Source organism: Loxodonta africana, chromosome 20 (assembly GCF_030014295.1).
Source record: "Loxodonta africana isolate mLoxAfr1 chromosome 20, mLoxAfr1.hap2, whole genome shotgun sequence".
NCBI lineage: Eukaryota > Metazoa > Chordata > Mammalia > Proboscidea > Elephantidae > Loxodonta > Loxodonta africana.
Window position 1 is genome coordinate 2836669 of NC_087361.1, and position 22655 is coordinate 2859323.

The 22655-nt window shown below is 39.7% G+C and overlaps 1 protein-coding gene across 1 annotated transcript in view; it reads left to right on the plus strand.

Annotated features, from left to right (window-relative positions):
* The window catches only part of MORC1 (MORC family CW-type zinc finger 1), a 243862-nt gene that overhangs the window by 71273 nt on the left and 149934 nt on the right, over window positions 1-22655 (plus strand). The window contains exons 9-13 of the mRNA XM_064273472.1: window positions 3586-3665; window positions 4332-4402; window positions 6560-6624; window positions 9068-9211; window positions 11603-11757. Of these exons, the coding sequence (XP_064129542.1) occupies window positions 3586-3665; window positions 4332-4402; window positions 6560-6624; window positions 9068-9211; window positions 11603-11757 (515 nt within the window). The remainder of the gene's footprint in view (window positions 1-3585; window positions 3666-4331; window positions 4403-6559; window positions 6625-9067; window positions 9212-11602; window positions 11758-22655) is intronic.

A 22655-nucleotide genomic window follows, 5' to 3' on the forward strand; every position in this document is an offset into this window, starting at 1 on the left:
ATCTCCACTAGTAAGTGCCTGGAGGCACCCCACTACACGGGTAAACTTCGACCAGAAGGTACTCAGCTCTTTTGCTCCATGGGTGGTAAGCCTAGCTCCACTGATAAGTGCTTGGAGGCACCCCACTCTGCCAGGAAGCCTCCTGCCAAAGACACTCAGCTGTCTTTCTCTTTGGGTTGGGTCCAGCATTGTCTCATGCTGGTCTCTGGTTCTGCTGCTGCCGTTTCTCTGCTGCTGCTTCTTACCATCTGTTTCAGTTCTCCAGTGTTAACAGTTTTCATTTCTTTCTGACTTCTCTGTCCATTCACAGTTTCAAAACCAGTGACACCTTTTACGTATCTGTTAGAGCAGCACCCCACTCCTTGTACCAAATTCTGTCTTGGTTATCTAGTGCTCCTATAACAGAAGTACCACAAGTGGATGGCTTTAACAGAGAGAAATTTATTCTCTCACAGTCTAGCAGTTAGAAGTCTGAATTCAGGGTGCCAGCTCCAGGGGAATGCTTTCTCTCTCCGTTGGTTCTAGGGGAAGGTCCCTGCCATCAATCTTCCCTGGTTATGGAGTTTCTCAGCATAGGGACCCCAGGTCCAAAGGACACACTATTCTCCTGGTTCTTTTTTCTTGGTGATATGAGGACCCCATGTCTCTCTGCTCACTTTGCTCTTTTATATCTCAAAAGTGGTTGGCTTAAGACACAATCTAATCTTGTAGATTCATTAACATAATTACCTCTAATCCTACCTCATTAACATCATAGCAATAGGATTTACAACACATAAGATAATCACATCAGATGAAGAAACTCTGGACAATCATACAACACTGGGAATTATGGCCTAGCCAAGCTGACACATATTTTGGGGAGTGCACAGTTCAATCCATGACAGTTACCTTTAAATTTATCCTTATCTTTCTATGTTTGAACTAGTCTTTTATTACTTGGTAGTGCCTTGACTTCCTTTCCATTTGGAAGTTCTATGTCTACTCTGTATATTTACCCTTTTATTGTTTTGACATCGTCATTTATAGATTGACTTCTCTAGTTTCCTGTTTTGAATCTTTTAGTTTTGTTTTATCCTTGAGAGTTCATTACCTAGGTTGGTATTTGGCTGATACTGACCTGTGTCCTAGATTAGGTTTGTTGTCTGACGTTGGTTCTCTAACCAAAGAACTCCCTTTAATAATTCTTGTAAGTTTGGTTTGACTTTTATAAATTCTCTTAATTTCTGTTTATCTGGAAATGTCCCAATTTACCGTCATATTTGAGAGAGAGTTTTACAGGATATATTATTCTTGGTTGGCAAGTTTTTTCATTCAAGGTTTTATATAGGTCATCCCATTGCCTTCTTGCCTGCATGGTTTTTGCGGAGTAATCAGAGCTTAGCTTTGTCTTGTTGTTTCCCCTTTGTATGTGATTTTTTGCTTTACCTGAGCTGCTTTGTTTGTTTTCTTTATGATTTTTGTTTTCTTCATGTTGAGGAGTAATCCATACTGAAGGCTGTAGTCTTTGATCTTCATCATTAAGTACTTCAAGTTCTCTTTGCTTTCATCAAGCAAGGTTGTGTGATCTGCGTATCACAGGTTGTTAATGAGCCTTCTAATCCTGATGCTTCATTCTTCTTCATATAGTTGAGCTTCTCAGATTATTTGCCCAGCATACAGATTGAATAAGTATGGTGAAAGGATACAACCCTGACACAAACCTTTCCTGTTTTTAAACCACACGGTATCTCCTTGTTCTGTTTGAATGACTGCCTCAGTCTGTGTAGAGGTTCCACATCAGCACAATTAAGTGTTCAGGAATTCCCATTCACAATATCACCCATAATTTGTTATGATTCAATCGAATGCCTTTGCATAATTAATAAAACAGAGGTAAACATCTTTCTTGTATTCTCTGCTTTTAGCCAAGGGCCATCTGATCTTTTCCTTTTCCGCATCCTTCGTTCTACATCCTTTTCTGAATCCATCTTGAATTTCTGGTGGTTCGCTGTCCATACACTGCTGCAGCTGGTTTTGAATTATCTTATCATAAAATTTTCTTGCATGTGATGTTAATAATATTGTTTGATAATTTCTGCTTTCTGTTGGACTACCTGTCTTTGGAATGAGCACAAATACGTATCTCTTCCAGTCAGCTGGCCAGGTAACTGTTTTCCAGCATAGACGAGTGAGTGCTTCCAGAGTTACATTTGTTTGTTGAAATATCTCAATTGGTATTCTGTCAGTTCCTGTAGCCCGCCCCCCCCCCATTTTTTTTTTTTTTTGCCAATGGCTTCAGTGCAGCTTGGACTTCTTCCTTCAATACCATGGGTTCTTGATCACATGCTACTCCTGAAATGGTTGAATGTCAACCATTTCTTTTTGGTAAAATGAATCTGTGTATTCCTTCCATCTTCTTTTGATGTTTTCTGCATCATTCAATATTTTGCCCATAGAATCCTTCAGTGTTGCAACTTGAGGCTTGAATTTTTTCTTCAGTTTTTTCAGCTTGAGAAATGCCAAGCATGTTTTTCCCTTTTGGTTGTCTAACTTCAGGTCTTTGCAGGTTTCATTTTAATACTTTACTTTGTCTTCTGGAGCTGCCCTTTGAAATTGAGAATTCACCTCTTTTACGTCATCATTTCTTCCATTCGCTTTAGCTACTCAAGGTTCAAGAGCAAGTTTCAGGGTCTCTTCTGATAGGCATTTTGCTCTTTTCTTTCTTTCCTGTGTTTTTAATGACCTTTTGCTTTCTTCAGGTATGATGTCCTTGATGTCATCCAACAACTTGTCTGGTCTTTGGTCATTAGTATAAAAATTGGTCATTAGTATAGAGTGGTCAAATCTATTCTTGAGATGGTCCCTATATTCAGGTGGGATATACTTAAGATCATACTTTGGCTCTCGTGGACTTGTTTTAATTTTCTTCAGCTTGAACTTGCATATGAACAACTGATGGTCTGTTCCTTAGTCAGCCACTGGCTGTTTATTGGTTGATGATGATGAGCTTCTCCATAGTCTCTTTCCACAGATGTAGTGCATTTGATTCCTCTGTATTCCATCCAGTGAGGTCCATGTGTGTATTTGTCATTTATGTTGTTGGAAAAAGGTATTTGCAATGAATAACTGACATTATTTCTATCACCAAAGCCATATTTTCCGATTACTGATCCTTTTTCTTCATTTCCAACTTCTACCTTCCAATCACCAGTCATTATCAATGCATCTTGATTTCATGTTTGATCAATTTCAGATGGCAGAAGTTGGTAAAAATCTTCAGTTTCTTCATCTTTGGCATTAGTGGTTGGTGTAAATTTGAATAATAGTCATATTAACTGGTCTTCCCTGTAGGTATATGGATATTATCCTGTTACTGACAGTGTTGTATTTCAGCACAGATCTTGAAAAGTTCTTTTTGGCAGTGAATGCCATCCTTTTCAATTTGTCATTTCCAGCATAGTAGACTAAGCTGAATATAATTTACCTGATTAATCTTACTTAATAATTGCTTATTTCTGGAGCATACAATCTTATTAAATAATATTGTCATATACTTTAAAAGTGATAATCTAACTTGATTATATTCTTCTTTCTTCTTTCCAGAAAGTATCTCTATGTTACATCTTCTTTTAAAGGAACATTTAAAAATGAAGTTAAAAATGCCGAAGAAGCTGTTAAGATTGGTATGTGTCTTCTAATAGCCTACATTACCTTTTTAATGTTTATCCATTTAGCAAACATTAACTGAGCACTTTTACTGAGCCATGCACTGGTCTAAGCATTGTAGAAACTACTTCAATTAATCAGAAGCAGTTCTTGCCTCTAAAGAACTTCATAACACATCTTATGCAAGTCTAGTTTTGTTTAATTATGATGTTATTTTTTGTTATAATCCAGAACACACTCAGAATTAGATTAGTATCTATTGGAAACTCTGGCCATCATAATAATGAGTTATGTCATATTAGAGACCAGAGTTGCTTCCACTTCAGGAGAGAATGTTCTAAACATCCACTCCTCTAATGGCAGGGACAAAGCCATCCTTACCCAGTGACCCAGGAGTAAAGAGTAGCTGTATACCCACGTTGCACTGATCTTAGTTTTCAGTGAGCTGAAAGCTCACGCATGATTTTTGGATTTGTATATATAGTTAACCCTGTACATTATCATGCCTGAGAGGAGCCCAGCACAGCTGCCTAGACTTGGAATTCTATGAAAGGACTGTAAGGTTTTCTGGTATTATGATTTGTATGCCATATGCAGTCGTCATGGCTATATCCACAGAAAATGCTCACTTAAATTTTCCTGAAAGAATTTCCCTATTACAGCTATCTTGCTTCAACTTCCAGCTGAACTCATACTGAAAGAAGCACAAATGAAAGTCAATAAACTGGACACAACTTTGTCACCTCCTCCCAAGGTACGATGCAGAAAAAGTAGGATTTTAAACAGCAAACACTGTCATTTGCTTTTTTCTGTGCATAGCTGTGCCTTATAATTTACTTCTTAAACTTTTAACCACAGATGAGCTCAGAAGGTTAAGTTGATTTTAGCACAGGTAAACAGAATAGATAAGTTCAGAAAAAGGGGGGACACCCAGCAAATGGGGAGGAAGCTAAGCCTGAGAGCAAAGATGAACAGAACATTGTGTGGATTTAAACAGTGGAGAAGAGCATCACAACTAATTTGCTTAGAGTGAAAAGAGAAGTTATATGAGAAAAAGAGAAAATAACAAGATGCTAGTAGAAAAACTGGACCGTTAAGTCTATTTGAAAATATCTATTCAAATTATAGCTCCTCAGAGACCCAAATAAATGGGGAAGGAAGGAGAGGACTAATAAGCAATCCTTCTTTCCAGTGCTAGGAGTTATATGCTGTAATTACGAATATTAATAACAATGCCTCCAGCTTACAAAGCTCTTATGAGTTCCTCCTCACAGTTCCTAAACATTCTCTGTAACCCTTGCAATATGTCTATGGCTCAGATAGGTTATAAAGAACTCTTATCATTAATTATAACGCCTTGTTACTAAATGAGGAAAAAATGTACTATAGGACGTGTAAGTTTCCTCATTTTTACTGAAAATATGGTGCACAATTTTCTACTGCGGTGATTCATTAAGCAACTTATTTGTTTGCATACAAAGGGGTAAATATGAGGACAGAGAAAAACTCTTCACCTTTCTTTCATCCCCTTCTGCAGACCAAAATATATTAATCTTTTCCATGATTTCCCCTTAAATGTTTAAGAACAAGGGCTGTGCCTAGTAAGGAGCTCTCATATCTCACAGTAATGAGTAGGTGATGGAATCAAAGAATCGTATGTGCTAACGCCCAAAGCTAAATTTATACAGGTTCTCCCAGGATTCTCTCACTTTTCCCTTTTCCTCTATTTTCTTGAGTTAAAGATAAAAAAATCTTGTCATATTTTTAAGGTTTAAGCTTTGTTTTTTTCGTTGTCGCTATTTCTAAGAAATAAATTCCCTTTGCTATTATGTATCTGAGGGACAAGAGAAACACACTCTTTAATGGATCAGGACCTTGCTTTTTGCCTCCATCTGACACCTTTCACTGCCTCCTTGCTGTGTGCTCTGACTTCTCTGACAGGAGGGGTGGGGAAGCCTTTGACCGGCCTGCTTTGTGGCTCTGATACACACTGGTTCTTTAACACAGAGAAGAGAGCACAGCCAGATGACCTCGGCTTTTGACCTCTTAAATTCCTCCAGGCAGTTGAGAGATTGAAGTGTGAAATTTACTAACCATTTGCCATTTTCTTTTACTTGTAAGTCAATGAAAACAGTCTTCAATCAAAAAAAATAAAAATAAGAAAACCCGCTTTCACGCCAGTTGGATAGAGTACACCAAGTCTTTTCTTATTTGTGAGAATAATAATAATGAATTATATCCTTTCTGCCTGGAGAGCAGTAGAGATATTAAGAACTTTATATGAAAAGAGAAATTTTAGCTACTAACAAGTTTTTAATTACACTTTTTTTTTTCCTGAAAGAAGCCTTAATTATCACAAAATTTAGCATTTCCTGTTCTCAGAGAGGAAACCCTGGTGGCGTAGTGGTTAAGAGCTACGGCTGTTAATCAAAGGGTCGGCAGTTTGAATCCATCAGGCACTCCTTGGAAACTCCATGAGGCAGTTCTACCATATCCTGCAGGGTCACTATGAGTCGGAATTGACTCAACGGCAATGAGTTTTGGGTTTTATTCTCCGAGACAGTAGCCAGAACCTAGGCACATTGAACGACTCCCCCGAGCTTTCACTTAGTTTGTGTCAAAGCCATGGTGCCGTAACAGGGAGTAGAGGTTCTCTCCAAAAAATAGAGAGAGTGCATCTGACTATGCGTGACAGTGATTAGTGGGCTAGGATTTGATTTATCCTCTTAGATATTGGAACTTAATCAATTATCAAATATTTATTGAGTACATTTGGTAGTAGAATCTTGCTGGGCCATGTGACCTGTCACTGTTACCCTTGAAACATTTGGACATAAGGTAATACATGTCAGCTTGGCCTTCGTTAATTTAATGGCATTGTGTTCTCTTCCAGCCAAATATACTTCTCCAGAATGCATTACAAGAAGCTTTGGGAGATGTAGAAGCAAAGCATGAGACTCTTAAACAGAAACGGAGGTAAGTCGCAGAGTTCTGTTTGCAAGGATCCTCTGCATTAGATTAAAACAACTTCCGATTCCTGAGTAGGCAGATTTAGTGGTTATTTTGACAATTTCTCATTCTTGACTTGTGACATCTTACAACATTAAGCGTAATGTGGTCAAAGTCCTTTAACCAACATAATCAATATAAAATATAAAGTGTATATTTGCATGTACACATGCTATGTTATGTTAAAACTTCTGAATATAAAGTGAAAAATTATTTCAGCACCTGGTTGTTTGTCTGGATGCGATGTCTCAGGAAGTGGGCTGCCCAGGTATTGGCTGACAGTGTCTCTCTCCATTCACGTCCTTTGCTGTTGAACCAGAGAGCCAGTCGCAGTTACTTTCCTCTTCAGTAACTTAACATTTAAGATAGAAAATTACATTCCAAGTAAATATATCATTTACATATAGTTAACAAAGTCAAAGTAGTAAGCCTATGAAATAAAACAAAATATTTACATCTGTAAATTGATTAGCTCTCCAACTTAGATGTTAAGTTAAACTGAAAATAGTCAGTGCTGTTCCAGTAAGGTCAGACTTTGAAGACTATGTGATAATTTTGAGAAACTAGTTTTTAGGATCATATGATTAGATTTGAATATTATTTTTATGAACCATGCAATTTCATAAAACCATAACTTTCCCCAAAACTTAAATTTGAAACATTGTTTATGCATTTATTGAAGTAATTATTAAATAAATATCATACAAATTCAGAAAGAACAGTCTGGTTGAGGACTTGTTTGCAATCATGATAGTACCTATTACTGATGACCAGCCTGTGCTTTACTATAATAATGCCAGTTGGCTTGGACTTTTTTTAAAGGTAAAATGCTTTCTTTTTTTTTAATTATTTGAAGACAGCATGACATTTAATATTGCAGAATGATTATATTGTATCCTCTGACACCCTGGTCTGGGGTCCCTTACACATTCAACATACTGTTGAAGAGCTGGGATCCAATTATTGAGTAGAGACGTTTGAGAAAAGTTTGACCCACGTGTATTTAACCCTAGGTGTGCGCTGGATTTAATAAACACCTGATAGCTTAACCGTTGTCAATAACTTTCTGAGAAAGTCTGATATACTCTGTATATTGTGTCCACATAGAAGGACTGATGGAAATCTATCAGTATCCTTTAATGATAGATGTATATGCGCAGTCCAACGAGTGTATTATGGCAGTTGTACTAGTACGTTGTTATGAACCTCAAAAGAAAAAGCCGTATTCGGTGGGCGGACGGGGAGTGGCTCTGGGGCGGGTGGAGGGAGGAGTTGTATTTGGCTTCATTTTTGGTTGGGGAAGGAAAATAACATTTGTTAAGTACCCAGTCTGTTCTGGGTTTATATTTAACATTATCTTTTTTAGTCCTTGTGGCATCCCAAGTAGGTCATTATTGTTGTTAGTTGCTCTTGAGTTAATCCTGACTCATGGTGACCCCACGTGTACAGAGTAGAACTGCTCCATAGGGTTTTAAAGGCTATAACCTTTTTAGAAGTAGATCACCAGACCCGTCTTCCAAGGTGACTCTGGGTGGGTTTGAACTGCCAGCCTTTCAATTAGTAGTTCAGTGCTTAACCGTTTGTGCCATCCAGGGACTCCTTCCAAAGTAGGTGGGCAGGTATTATTCCCACTTTTCAGATAAGATTGAGAAAGGCTAAGTGACTAATCCAGAGTCACCTGGCTATCATGAAGATGAGCTTGTATTTGAAGCTGAGTCGGGCTTTCTGGTTCTTACATCAGGCACTTTTCACAGCTCCAGGCAGCCTCCTGTGACTTTGGTCTGTCATACTCTGCTATTACACAATTTCTATTTTTGCACTTTTAATAGAAGAGTTGCACAAAACCTAGCGTAGCAGGACAGAGTCTGAAAAAACAGCTTATATCTCTTGCCCTTATAAACTTGCTTTATTGAGTTTTTATTTACCTTTGATTTTAGAAAAGGTTAGAGAGAAAACTTAAAAAATATCTTTTGGTAGATTCTGGGCTGTACAGGATATTTGGAGTCTCGAGGACATGGTGAAAGTTAGAAATCACATCTAGTCTTAGAAATACTTAAATTTTGAAATACCCAGCTCATCATTTCTCAAAAAAGCTGCGGTCTGCAGATTGGATCACTTAACATTTCAGAGCTTTCTTGGCATTTTCAAGTTCTTGTAAATTTAAATTGGCAAATTGTTTTTGAATCAGTGAATGCTTGTGTTTGGCTGGTAAAATTATTATCCCTCATGACTGTGCAGAACACTTGGCTACGCAGAGATACTGAGTGTACCCGCCAGCTTTTGCAAAATGCATGGATATTTTATAGATCATTCCTTTGAAGTTTGCCTTCTGAGTTTATTAGCCATTTTGAACTTTATATTATTATTTAATAAAAACCATTTTCCTCAACTTTTCTATATTTAACTCTAGAGAATTAAAAAAAGCAAAAACGCTGTCCTTGTTCTTTGGAGTGAGTGTAGAAAATCGAAGCCAAGCCGGAATGTTCATTTACAGTAACAGCCGCTTGATCAAAATGCGTGAGAAAGTGGGCCCCCAGTTGAAGCTCAAGTCCTTGTAAGTATGTTTTTGTTTTCATATGCACAGGCAGGAAGAGGGAGGCGGCAGTAAGATTCTGTGTATGGAACTAGGTGAGTGATCAATCAATCAATATAGAAGCAGGTATTGGCGTCTTTGCTCCCTCTTCCTGTCAGCACACAGGCAGTAGTCTGTCTCCTTTATAATGCCTGTGGAGCTACATGCATGCTGTAAGGAGAAAGCAGACTTTTAGAAATTTGTTCAGTGCGTTTCCTGAGCAACTTGATGTTTTACCATTCCTTGTGCTATCTATTTGGGTTAAGTTTTTAATATTTTGCCAATTTAAAAATAATATAAGCATATCAAAGAAATTTTAGAAAAGAAAGGGAAGATCCCTAGTCTTCTAGAGCAACCCCGTTAGCATTGTGTGCAACCCCTGCTTACATGAGCTCTTGCCAGCTACCCGCAGGAGTATTTATTATTAACATTCTGCAGCCTATTTGGATTCTAGAGTAATACCTCCTGGTGCTTTCCCAGTGGTCTGAAACTCCGCAAGCTACTCACATGAATTATGTAAAGTCCTGAAGAGACACTATAGAAAAGCGCAACGAGGCAGACAAGATCATCGTGACCAGTAGAATGGTTCAGGGGAATGTTTCTTGTTTTGATTCTTCACTCTGAAGAAATGAGCAGTTCATTCATTTGCTCATTCAGCAAGAGTTTATTGGGAAGTATCATGTGCCAGGCACTGTGCTACACCCTGCAGACAAAATAGTAAAGACCTAGTAGCCTTAGCGGAAGCCCTAGTGGTGTAGTGGTTAAGTACTATGGCTGCTAACCAAGAGGTTGGCAGTTCGAATCCACCAGGTGCTCCTTGGAAACTCTGTGGGGCGGTTCTACTCTGTCCTATAGGGTCGCTATGAGTCAGAATCGACTCGACGGCAGTGGGTTAGTAGCCTTAGCTAAGGAACTTACAGCCCAGTGGAAGGGACAGGTGACTAACACACGTTTTTTATTATGTGATAGCACCAAGCATGATATTTTAAAACATCATTTGCAACATCTCTGCTTAAACCCCATTACATTTAGGATAGAGCTGCTTACTGGGATGTTCTGGTGATCTGGCCTCTGTCGTGCTCTGTGACACACTGTCCTCACCCCTGGTCCCCCACCAGTCTAAATCCCCTCTTCCTCACTCTGAGCTCATTCGCCTTGCCCTTGTCATTCCTTCTGGCCTCCGACCTTCTCACTGCTGGCCCCAGCATGTTATTCAGGTGTCAGCTCTAAACGCCCCACCAGAGGAAGGTCTTTGATTATCTAATTAAAATCGGTCCCTGCCATCACCCCCATCACCTGCCATTCTTTCACGTATTATAGCCCATACTCCTTTCTTCTCTTCCCATCTGAAGTGATCATGTTCATTGTCTGTTTACTAGCTTCATGCTTGTCACCCGCTAGTTCAAGGGATACTTCATAAACAGGGACCCTGTCATTGTTGCTCTTCACTCTATCCTCAGTTCCTGGAACAGGGCCAGGTGCTTAGTTTGAATGAACGAATGAACACTGCTTTAGTGGCGAATGTAAGGTGCAAAAAGAGTGTGTAGGAGGGCAGCTAAACCAGACTGGTGGAGTCAAGTCAGGCTTCCTAAGAGAGGTGATGACAAATTTAGACTTAAAGAATGACAAGTAAAATGAAGGGAGGGGAAAGTGGTGAAAACATAACAGGAGAGACCAGCAGAGACCGCAAATTAGGAAAGCTTGATTTGTGTGCGGTGCCAAGGACAGTGAGGAGCCCCCGAAGGGTCAGACTCCTGGATACTCTTCTCTTCCAGAGCCGATTATGTCACCAAGTAAAATAATACAGCAACTGTGAGTTCTAGCTACACTGTGTATACATCAACAGCCCCCAAAAAACAAAGAAATTGAGTTTACCTAGTCGGCTAACACGCGGGTACTTTTACCCTCTGGGACAGCCCAGCTTTTATACCCCCTCAGGAGAATTCACAAAGATCCTGGGGGCCTCTGTAGTGATGAGAAGTCCAAGCTGACAGATCAAATTGAGGATGAAGAAAGTGACTCCGACCAATATCATTAGAAAGATGATATTTGTTTATTGAGCAAGGCATTTATGCTGGTGTTTCATGCTGAAAGGCCTCCTCTTCACCTTAGGTGGTGGGTGTGGAGAAGGAGTCACATTAATTCAGCAATGATGTGTTAAAGTGGTTGTACATTATGGGACCAGACACACCTAGGATGGCCGTAGATTTATGTAGTGAGATACAATTGCCACGTCTCTTGTTAAACTTTGGTCCAGAACAAATAAATGAATTCATTTCTGAAGAATTTGATTTTAAATGACCAGGATATATTTGCTTTTTATTTTTCCTTAGCTAAATTTCACAAAACTTGTATATGCATTTATTCCCCCAGACTTGGCGCAGGCGTGGTTGGAATTGTTAATATACCCTTGGAGATCATGGAACCATCCCATAATAAACAGGAATTTCTCAATGTCCAAGAATACAGTCATCTGCTGAAAGTCATGGGACAGTACTTGGTCCAGTACTGTAAGGACACTGGAATCAGTGAGTATTTCGTAATCAGGTCAGCAATGCTTAAAGAGGGACCAAGTCCTGTGACTTCCTTAAGCTGTAGCTATTACATTTATTCAGGTAACTAGTGACTCAGAGCCCCTAAAAAGATCTCCTGCATTTAAAGTGAGAAGGGAGCCAGTCTCAGAATCTTTCCCAGAATATTGTATTAAAAATAAAGCAGCCGATAAGAAATTGGAAGGGAAGGACAACCAGAGAGCAGTGTGAAGTGGCAGCTGACGACAGGGGGAAGAGGCAAAACGTAGCTCCGAACTGCCCAAGAAACCCTAAAGGGCCAAATCTGAACCTTCCCGCGTAGGAGCACCTAGTCCCACCTGGGTCTCGGTAGCTCCCGCAGCACGGTTACATCAGGGCATAGAGTAATTGTTGACCCTGGGTAATTGCAGGTTAAATTTTGTTTTGTACTAGTAACACGTTTTTATCATCTTAATTCTAAATCAATTTTGATTAAAAATAGTTAGAAAATGTATGTTTGGAAACTTAAAAGTGTGAACAGTTATTTGGAAAATTTGTCTAACTCAGATCATCTCACTCCCCAGAGAAACTGAACAACATGGTGCTGTGCTGTGCATTAATTAAACAAACTTCCTTTAAGTTACCCAGATACAGAGCTTCAGTTATGGAAAGAAATAGACAGGCCACTGTGTATTTGTTCAATGATTTGCATGAAAATTGTTTAACTCCCATTTTTTAAGTTGTCTCAAGGGTTGGGACATAATTTTTGATATGCATGAATTACACAAACTTCATGCATATCAGAAATTATGTCTCTACCCTTGAGGCACCTTAAAAAATCTTAGTGCTGCACTGGAGGTGTAATTTTAGAGTATTTTATTTTCTTGTGTATTCAGCATGTTTGGACCTAAACTTTCTCCCACCTGTGAAACAGAAAGGAGAATGCAGGGACTTGAGGGGGTGGGGGGCGGGGGGAATGAGGCTGAGAGAACAGAGTTCCTGTCAAAGCTGGATTTCGACGTCAGTGTCTAAAAGCCACTCAGAGTGTGGTTATGGACCAGCGCTGTCAGCGTCACCTGCGAGCTTGTTAGAAATGTACCCTAAGGCCGCATCCAAGACCTACTGAATTAGAACCTGCATTTTACCAGGATTCCCTGGTGATATGTAAGCACATTAAAATTTGAGAAGCACTGCCCTAAGAGTAAGTACATCCATGTAATTTTTGCTTAGGATAGGCATACTTTTTCCATTTGTTTTTTTTTTTTTTGAGAGATATTTTTGGAGTTAAACATAGGGATGACTACATTATCTGTCAGGGTTTGTTTGAAGCTGTAGAAAACTTAGGAATGTAAAACAAACAAACAAAAAAGAAGAGTTGCCCTCAGGTCAAGTCTGACTCATAGTGACCCTAAAGGACAGAGTAGATCTGCCCTTTCAGTTAGAAGTCAAGCGCTTAACCATTGCACCACCAGGGCTCCTTGGAATGCACATAAAAATACAAACCCATTGCCTTCGAGTCGAGTCTGACTTGTAGCAACCCTATAGTACGGGGGAGAACTGCGCCATAGGGTTTCTAAAGCTGTAAATCTTTATGGAAACTGAGTGCCACTTTATTCTCCCATGGAGTGGCTGGTGGGGTCAAACTGTCGACCTTTCAGAAAGCAGCTGAGCGATTTAACCACTGCACCACCAGGGCTCTTCCGGAATATATGTTAAAAAAAAAATTGCCGTCGAGTTGATTCCAACTCATAGTGACCCTATAGGACAGAGTAGAACTGCCGCATAGGATTTCCAAGGAGTGGCTAGTGGATTTGAACTGCTGATCTTTTGGTTAGCAGCCAAGCTCTTAACCACTGCACCACCAGGGCTCCATGTTTTTCTTTCAATGGAATATACGTAATGAAGTATGAATCAAGCTTCTGCTCCTTGGTCTTTAAATGATGCCGTGACACAGTGCAAAAGGTAAACATTAAGCATTTGAAAATTGTCTAACTTCCATTCTTCTCATATCTTCTCCATAATTCCTTCCTCATCTTCCTCATCTTTAGCAAAAGAGCTACCAGCATTAAGTTTAAGGTCATAGAAATTATCTCCATCTAAAAACTAGTTGCTGCCGCATTGATTCTGATCCCATGAGTGTCACGGTAGAAATGTGCACCATAGGGGTTTCGGTGGCTGATTTTTTCAGAGGTAGATCTCCAGGCCTTTTTTCCAGGGTGCCTCTAGGTAGACTGAATGTCCAACCTTCTGGTTGACAGCAGAGCACATTAACTCTTTGGACCACCCAAGACCACCTATCTCTATGTAACCAGAAAAAAAAAAAGTTGCCTTTGAGTGTGTTTTGACTCATGGTAACCCAAGTGTGTCAGAGTACAACTGTACTGCATTGGGTTTTCAAGAGAGGATATTTCAGAAGTAGATTGCCAGGCCTTTCTTCTGAGCTGCCAACTTCTGGTTAGCTGCTGAGACCATTAATCATTGCGCCACTCAGGGACTACAGTCTACACATTGCGGTCAAGTTGATTCTGACTCATAGCATCCCTATAGGACAGAGCGGAACTGCCTCCTAGGGTTTCCAAGGCTGTAAACTTTATGGAAGCAGATCGCCACATCTTTCCCCTGTGGAGCAGCTGGTGGGGTCAAACCAGTGACTTCTCAGTGAGCAGCTGAGTGCTTAATCACTGCGCCACCAAGGCTCCTTGGACTGCAGTCTAGGCTACATTTACTCAGGAGAGTCATACTCAGTCCTGACTCTGGTGGGGCTCTCTCTAAGTGCCTTTGGTGTGCTGGTGCCCTCCCAACAAGTGTCCTCTTGACGTTGCGTTTTACTTGCCAAGCTACCCCACCGCTCTACGTAATTGCCTGTTCCTGACCTGTCTAGTTAATTTTCTAAAAACCTTCTCAATGAATGTAGTAGAATTCAAAATAAATAAGTTATATTTGTATTTTTATTATTGCTGGTTAATAACGTATTATTTCCTTAATTCCATAACTGTCTATGAATTGATCTGAGGCTGGAAGGTACTTTCATAAAAGATTTCCCTATTGAAAAAAAGGCAGAGAGTGGAGGGAGGATAGCAAGCATGTGTGTTTGTTTACATATCTGATAACTTCATCCTAAATCTTCCTTATAAAACTGAATCCAGTAAGAAAGGGCAAAATTGGTCATCTCAAAACTATTCGAAGGAGATCAACCTTCCAGGTCCTTGCTCATTTATTCTCTCAGGAGTAACAGAAGTTAGGTAATATTTGAATAATACCCTGAAAGCCAGTATTTCAGGGAACCCAATTTTAATGAAAAGTATTTGGGTAGATTTTTTGCCTTATAAATAAAAGATGCAATCTTTGTATTTGCTGTAAATCTGATCTGTTTCTATGGAAAACCAGGACCTTGTAAAAATCGAATCAGCAAAAAGGAAAATGGAGAGGTAATGACTATGTGTCATTTATCAAATCTGCATTTACTTTTGGCACAGTTGATGGTAAGAATCTCAGAAATGTTTTTCTCATCTCTGAGTCTTACCTCACCTCACTGTCTGCTGCTGTGTTTTCTGAAGTTTTATGTGTATCCTTAGACTACAATGGAAATATTATTCATCAGCTTTCTGAAGTAGGGACAGAAGGGAGAAGGAAAAGATGGGGAGAAACACCAAATGAAATTTGTTTGAACAGAAGCAGTTATGTAGAAATATAGTACTAAACTTTTCCAAAATGGATCAGAATTAGCCCATGTATTTAAATGAAGCCTATGGTATAATAAGCATAACACTTTTCAGCGGAACTCAAATCATAGGTCCTCAAGTTGGAAATGAGGCTAGCAGTCCTTTAGTCCAGTCCCCACCGGTCTTGGTGCTGCTATGGTGAGCAAATAATCTGAGAAGCTGGACTATATGAAGAAGAAAGTGGCATCAGGATTGGAGGAAGACTCATTAACAACCTGCATTATGCAGATGACACAGCCTTGCTTGCCAAAAATGAAGAGGACTTGAAACACTATGAAGATCAAAGACCGCAGGCTTTTCAGTATGGATTATACCTCAACATGAAGAAAACAAAAATCCTCACAGCTGGACCAGTAAGCAACATCATGATAAATGAAGAAAATATCGAAGTTGTCAAGGATTTCATGTTACTTGGATCCACAATCAATGTGCATGGAAGCAGCAGTCAAGAAATCAAAAGATGCATTACACTGGGCAAATCTACTCAAAAGATCTCTTTAAAGTATTAAAAAACAAAGACATCATTTAAGAACTAGGGTGCGCCTGACCCAAGCCATAGTGTTTTCAGTCACCTCATATGTATGTGAAAGCTGGACAATGAATAAGGAAGATGAAAGAAGAATTGATTCCTTTGACTTAGGGTGTTGGTGAAGAATACTGAATATAGCACAGACTGCCAGAAGAGCAAACAAGTCTGTCTTGGAAGAAGTACAGCCAGAATGCTCAATACAAGCAAGGGTGGCAAGACTACATCTTACATACTTTGGATGTTCTCAGGAAGGACCAGTCCCTGGAGAAGGACATCATGCTTGGTAAAGTAGAGGGTCAGCAAAAAAGAGGAAGACTCTCAATGAGATGGACTGACACAGTGCCTGCAACGATGGACTCAAGCATTACAAGGATTGTGAGGATGGCGTAGAACGGGGCAATGTTTTGTTCCTATTGTACATAGGGTTGCTGTGAGTCAGAATGGACCTGAGAACAACAGTGTGGGAGGCTAGAAGTCCAAATTTAGGGCACCAGGTCTAGGTGAAGGCTTTCTGTCTTTGTCAATTTAGGGAGATGTTCTTTGTCTTTTCTCAGCTTCTGTTCCTCAGCTCCTTGGTGCTGTCCACATGGCATCAGTCTTTATCCATTCGTGCGTCCTTGCTTCTGTGCCTGGTCAGCCTTTTTCAGTGTCTCAAAAATGATTGATTAAAGTCAGTCTATAAATGATTGATTAAAGTCAGTCTTTTTTTTTTTTTTTAATACAGATATGGCATCATTAACATAACAAAGACAACTCATTCTCAAATAGGGTTACATTTACAGGGTTAGGATTTACAAAACATACGTTTGGGGGACACAGTTTAACCCATAACCCCAACCAGTGCCTTGATCCCCTCTACTACTCCCACTCCTCTCCCAGGCAACTTAAACCTGAGTGAGGGCCTCCCATGAAAGAAAAATTGCCACCTCCTAGGCAGCCCATGAATCTCTGAACAGCTCTATTAGAAATTGCATGTTGAATTCAAATCTATTTCTCATTCGTCCTCTCATTCATTCAGCTCTGCTAGGCACAAGAGTTATAGCATGAACAAACCAGACGTGGTCTATCCTGCCCTGTCCTGGAGTTTATAGCCTAGCAGGGATAACGCGATTTGACAAACAGAAGTTGGATTGGAGGAGTATGAGTGCTAAGCAGGTCCTTGGGAACTTGAAGTCTAGAGGCCAGAGGGCCTCCCCAAGGAAGTGGTATTTCCTGAAGAATGAGGAGTTAGCCAGGCCAGTGTAATCCTTCACGTGTGGGGCCGTGGAGGGTAGATCCTAAGCCTTTTCCAAATGAGAGCCCTCCAGATATTTGAAGGCAGGCTCTGTCTCTTTTCTGTCTTGTTTTATCCAGACTAACATTTTCAAGGTCCGTTGCTATTCTTCATTTGACCTAGTATTAAATGATTTTTATTCACCATTTTGGCATTGCACTTTAAAGTGTGTCACTTCAAAGCAAATATTCCAGGTAAAACCTGAATGCTCTTGAAATAGAATCAACATCTCTTTTTTTGAAGTTGTAATTCTATTGATGCAGCCTGTCAGTGCATATTATTGACTCTTATGTCTTTATTACCAATTAAAGTTCCTTTTTTTTTAATCATTTTTGTTGCACTTTAGATTAAAGGTTATAGAACAAACTAGTTTCTCATTAAACAGTTAGTATGCATATTGTTTTATGACATTGGTTAACAAGCCCACAACATGTAAACACTCTCCCTTTTTAACCTTGGGTTCCCTATTACCAGCTTTCCTGTCCCCTCCTGCCTTCAAGTCCTTGCCCCAGGAAGGTGTGCCCCTTTAGTCTCGTTTTGTTTTATGAGCCTGTCCAGTCTTTGGCTGAAGGGTAAACTTCAGGAGTGACTTCATTACTGAGCTGATAAGGTGTCCAGGGGCTATATTCTCAGGGTTTCTCCAGTCTCTGTCAGGCCAGCATGTCTGGTCTTTCTTTTTGAGTTAGAATTTTGTTCCACAGTTTTCTCCAGCTCTGTCTGGAACCTTCTATTTTGATTCTTATTGGAGCAGTCAGTGGTGGTAGCTGGGCACCATCTAGTGGTACTGGACTCAGTCTGGTGGAGGCCGTGGTAGATGTAGTCCATTAGTCTTTTGGACTAATCTTTCCCTTGTATCTTTAGTTTTCTTCGTGCTTTCTTGCTCCGGAAGGGGTAAGACCTGTGGAGTATCCTAGATGGCTGCTCACAGGCTTTTAAGACCCCAGGCACTATTCATCACAATAGATGTAGAACATTTTCTTCATAAACTGTGTGATGCCTGTTGAGCTAGATGTTCCCTGAGACCATGGTCCCTACAGCCCTCAGCCCAGCAATTCTGTCCCTCAGGGAATTTGGATGTGTCTATGGAGCTTCCTTGACCTTGCCTTGTACAAGTTATGCTGGCTCCCCCAGTATTGTGTACTGTCTTACCCTTCACCAAAGTTAACAGATGTCTATTGTCTATTTAGTGTTACCAATTTAAATTCTTAATGAAAATTTTAATGTGTGTGTTCTTGATAAGCCATACTCTCATATTTTTCCAGTAAGTGTTTTTGGACTCTTGAGTAGAATCATACATTTATCCTCATTAAATTTTATTACCTTATTAGGCCCATTCTTTCAGGTTGTTAGGGCTTCTTTTTGGTGTCTAATACTGACTTCCAATTAATGTATTGTTTCCAGCATTATGTTAAATCCAACTAGTTTTTCCTCTGTGATTTCATTTAATGCTGTTGGACAGAACAGGGAGGTCAAGCACTGCGGCCCTCCATTGCCAACCTCCACTCAGGTACAGTGGGCACACTGGCCACTCGTGGTGAGGAAAGTTAGCCAATTACAAATCTTACTGTTGGGTCACGGTTGGCCTCTATGCCTCCCATTCAGGCTGCCTAAGTAAAGGCCTTTGGGCCCTGAGCACTCTCTGATAAGGAGACTGGGAATGGGTTACTGTCTCTTCCTCCAGTTCCTTCTCCTGGTCAGAGAAGCCTTCCTCTGTTCTGGGCATACAGTAGCTTTCTCTCTGTTGTACATGTGTGAGCACCTTATGGTACCTGGCTAGCACCACTTCTATATCTGTTCCCAGTGGGGAGGGCACAGGGTCTCTCAACCATGGGATGAGAGGGGTGAAAGTACACATTTCCCCTGCACTGGCCATATGGGGGATGATCCTGCTGGCCATGGGAGACTGGTGCCCACTAGTGAAGCTGATCTCGCTCTTTCTCTTTTCTGTGTGAGTAAAGTGTTTACCCGTGCACTGATAGAGTGTGTGTGTGATTGATGTCTTTTGTTGACAACCTTGAACCCTGATACAATACTTACTAACTATACTATCACCTAATTCATATTGATTACCCAGTTCTTCATACTTTTGAAAGTAAGCGATAATATTTATTAAATGAATGGCTCTTTTAACAAGTAGGTAATGCTATAGTAACTAGATATAGCCACCATATCAACAAAATTTTGTTTCTCTTATGATGTATTTTAGTCTCTAAGATCTCAGAAAGGCATTTCAAGAAACGTGAGATATCAAACCTCTGCTAGGGATACATGGAATGAAGAAACCCATGTAAATATTGAGGTGAGACTATGACAAAAGTTTATACAGTTAGGCTGACAATTCATTATCTTTTTTTTTTCTCGGTTTTTGTAGCTATGGCTTTTATGCCTGTTTATTTTTTTTAAATATTAGAAATTCTGTATTTTATGTTTTAATTTTTAAACTTTTTTATTTTTGGAAATTTCAGAATGATACAGAATTAAAGACAGCATTATAATGAACACCTATCAGTCCATCATTCAGCCTCAGCAGTTATGAACTCCTGGGCAGACTGATTTAATCAATACTCCCACCTGCTCCCCTACCACTGGATTATGATGGAAATTTTAGTCACTGTATGATTATATTCACAAGTATTTTATCATGTATTTCTAAATGTAAGAATTGTGTTTAAAAACAAAAGCACAGCACATGGAGCATACCTAAAAAATTATCAATCCTTCCTTAATATCATAAAATATCCAGTCAGTTGTTCACATTTCTAATTACCTCCTATTATAGTGTTTTTACAGTTTATTTCAATCAGGATCCAAAGAAGGTCTACACGTTCTGATGGTTAACATGTGTCTTAAGACTGACTTAACCTGCACTCCTCCTCTCATCAGTTCCCACGTCTCTTTTCTCATTCTCTCTCTCTTGTGTTCCCTGCAGTTTATTCATAGGAAAGGCTGGTTTGGTTGTCTTATAATTTTCCTGCACTGTAGACTTTGCTTACTGGGTGCTGGGTATTGCTGGTTTTTCTGTTTTGTACATTTTCCTATAAATTGGTAGAATCTAGACTAGCAGCAGCTTGATCAGATCCAGGTTTTTTTTTTGTCAAGACGTTTGGTAGGTGGTGGTGTATTCTTTTATCAGGAGTCACATATTGCCTGTCTCTCTTTTACTGATATTAGCAATACGTGATCAATACTTAGATCTCTTGTGCTGTTGTTACTGTCCCAGTTCATGGGAACACCATGTGACAGACTGCTCCATAGGGTTTTCTTGGCTGTAATCTTTAGGGAGGCAAGTCACCAGGTCTTTTTCCTGCAGAGCTGCTCAGTGGTTTCGAGCTGCCAACCTTTCATTTAGCAGCCCAGTGCTTAACCATTGTGCCATCGAGCTCTTGGGAATGGGTTACTGTCTCTTCCTCCAGTTCCTTTGTAATTCCTAGGAATTACAAAGAGTTATGCTGTAATTATATCATTATTTCTTCATTTGTTAGCTCTATCACTTGTATGGAGCCCTGGTGGTGCAGCGGTTAAGAGCTCAGCCTACTAACCAAAAGCTTAGCAGTTTACATCCACCAGCTGCTCCTTAGAAACCTTCTGGGGCAGTTCTACTGTGCCCTATAGGGTCACCATGAGTTGGAATTGACTCGATAGTGATGGGTTAATCATTTGTATAAAGAAAAAGTTACTTTCATATGTCGTTTGTTACTCAAAGTTATAGATTCTAAATAGCATGCTAGTTGGTAATTTTACTGTTTGACAGAAGTAACTAAAACTCTATAAAAACAAAGAACCTTTTAGCAGCTGTAGTTCTTAACCACTGTACCACCCTATACTACTAAGTAAATGCTTTGGATAAAAGCTTGATTTACGAGGAATTAGAGACACAATTAAAACATTAAAAATGATATAGATATTTTAGCTAAGTAATTAATTTAAATATATATGCTTATGTGTGTATATATATGTGTATATACATACATGCACAAAAGGAGCCATGGTGGCACAGTGGTTAAAGTGCTCAGCTGCTAACTGAAAAGTTGTTGGTTTGAACCCACCAGCCACTTTGTGGGAGAAAAGACCTGGCAATCTGCTCCTGTAAAGATTACAGCCTTAGAAACCCTATGGGACAGTTGTACTCTGTCCTGTAGGGCTGCTATGAATTGGAATTGACTCAACAACACACAACATGCACACATATATGTGTATAATGTACATATATGTATGTACATGTATATATGTATGTAATATATATAAAAAATACCAAACCAGTTACCATTGGGTTGATTTCAACTCATGGCAATCCCATGTGTGTCAGAGTAGAGCGATGCTCCGTGTGGTTCTCAATGGCTATGATCTTTCAAAAGGAGATCATCGGGCCCTTCTCTCAAGACGCCTCTGGGTAGATTCAAACCACATACCTTTTGATTAGTAGCCCAGCGCCTAATCGTTTATGCCATCCAGGAACACTCTCTTTCTCTGTCTCTATATATGCCACACACACATACATATTATACAGTTAAACCTGCGAAACCCAGAACTTGTGTAAGGCAGAAACCTGTCAGAGAAGAAAAACTCAAATATTTCCCACAAGAGAGTGATAGAAAAGCGGTGACTGCACCCTGTCAAAAGTGGAAAACTTGCAAGACCTGGAAAAACAAGGCTGTCCTGTTGACTGTTGGCTCTCACGGGTTTCATTGTATATACATATATGTAAATGTAATATGTATATACACATATATATGTACAAACACACACACACACACATACACACATACACATTCATTCTGTTCAAAATCATTCTGTTCATGCCAGCTTCCAGTAAAGAATGGTTCATTGGATTGACTTCTGTTTAAAAAAATTATTTTCTTAGATTTTATTCATTTAGTTTGCTTTTACCTGGTAAATGAAGTTATCGCTGTAGACAATATTTATGCTTCCTTTTCTTTTCAACTACCCATAACCTGTTGCCCTCAAGTTGATTCTGACTCATAGTGACCCTATAGGACCGAGTAGAACTGCCCCATAGGGCTTCCAAGGAGTGGCTAGTAGATTCTGACTGCTGACTTTTTGGTTAACAGCCAAATGCTTAACCACTGGGCCACCAGGGCTCCTTCCTTCTGACTGCACTTGTATTATGTATTAATTAAAAATAAATCAAAGCTGAATCTACAGACATCTAACAGTGGTAAGTCAGTTATCTGGCTTTGTGTATGTGTGAGGAAAGTACTTAAGGAGAGTACTGGTAGAAAGATAAGCTGTCCTAACCTGGGTATTGGAGAGACATAGGTACCGAGTAGGCCAGTGCCCATGATAACCCAGAACTCTCTATGAATATATTTTAGATTATTATATCTAGCTTTGGTTTTTACATTTTAGAGAAAACCAGAGAAACTGGAGTATA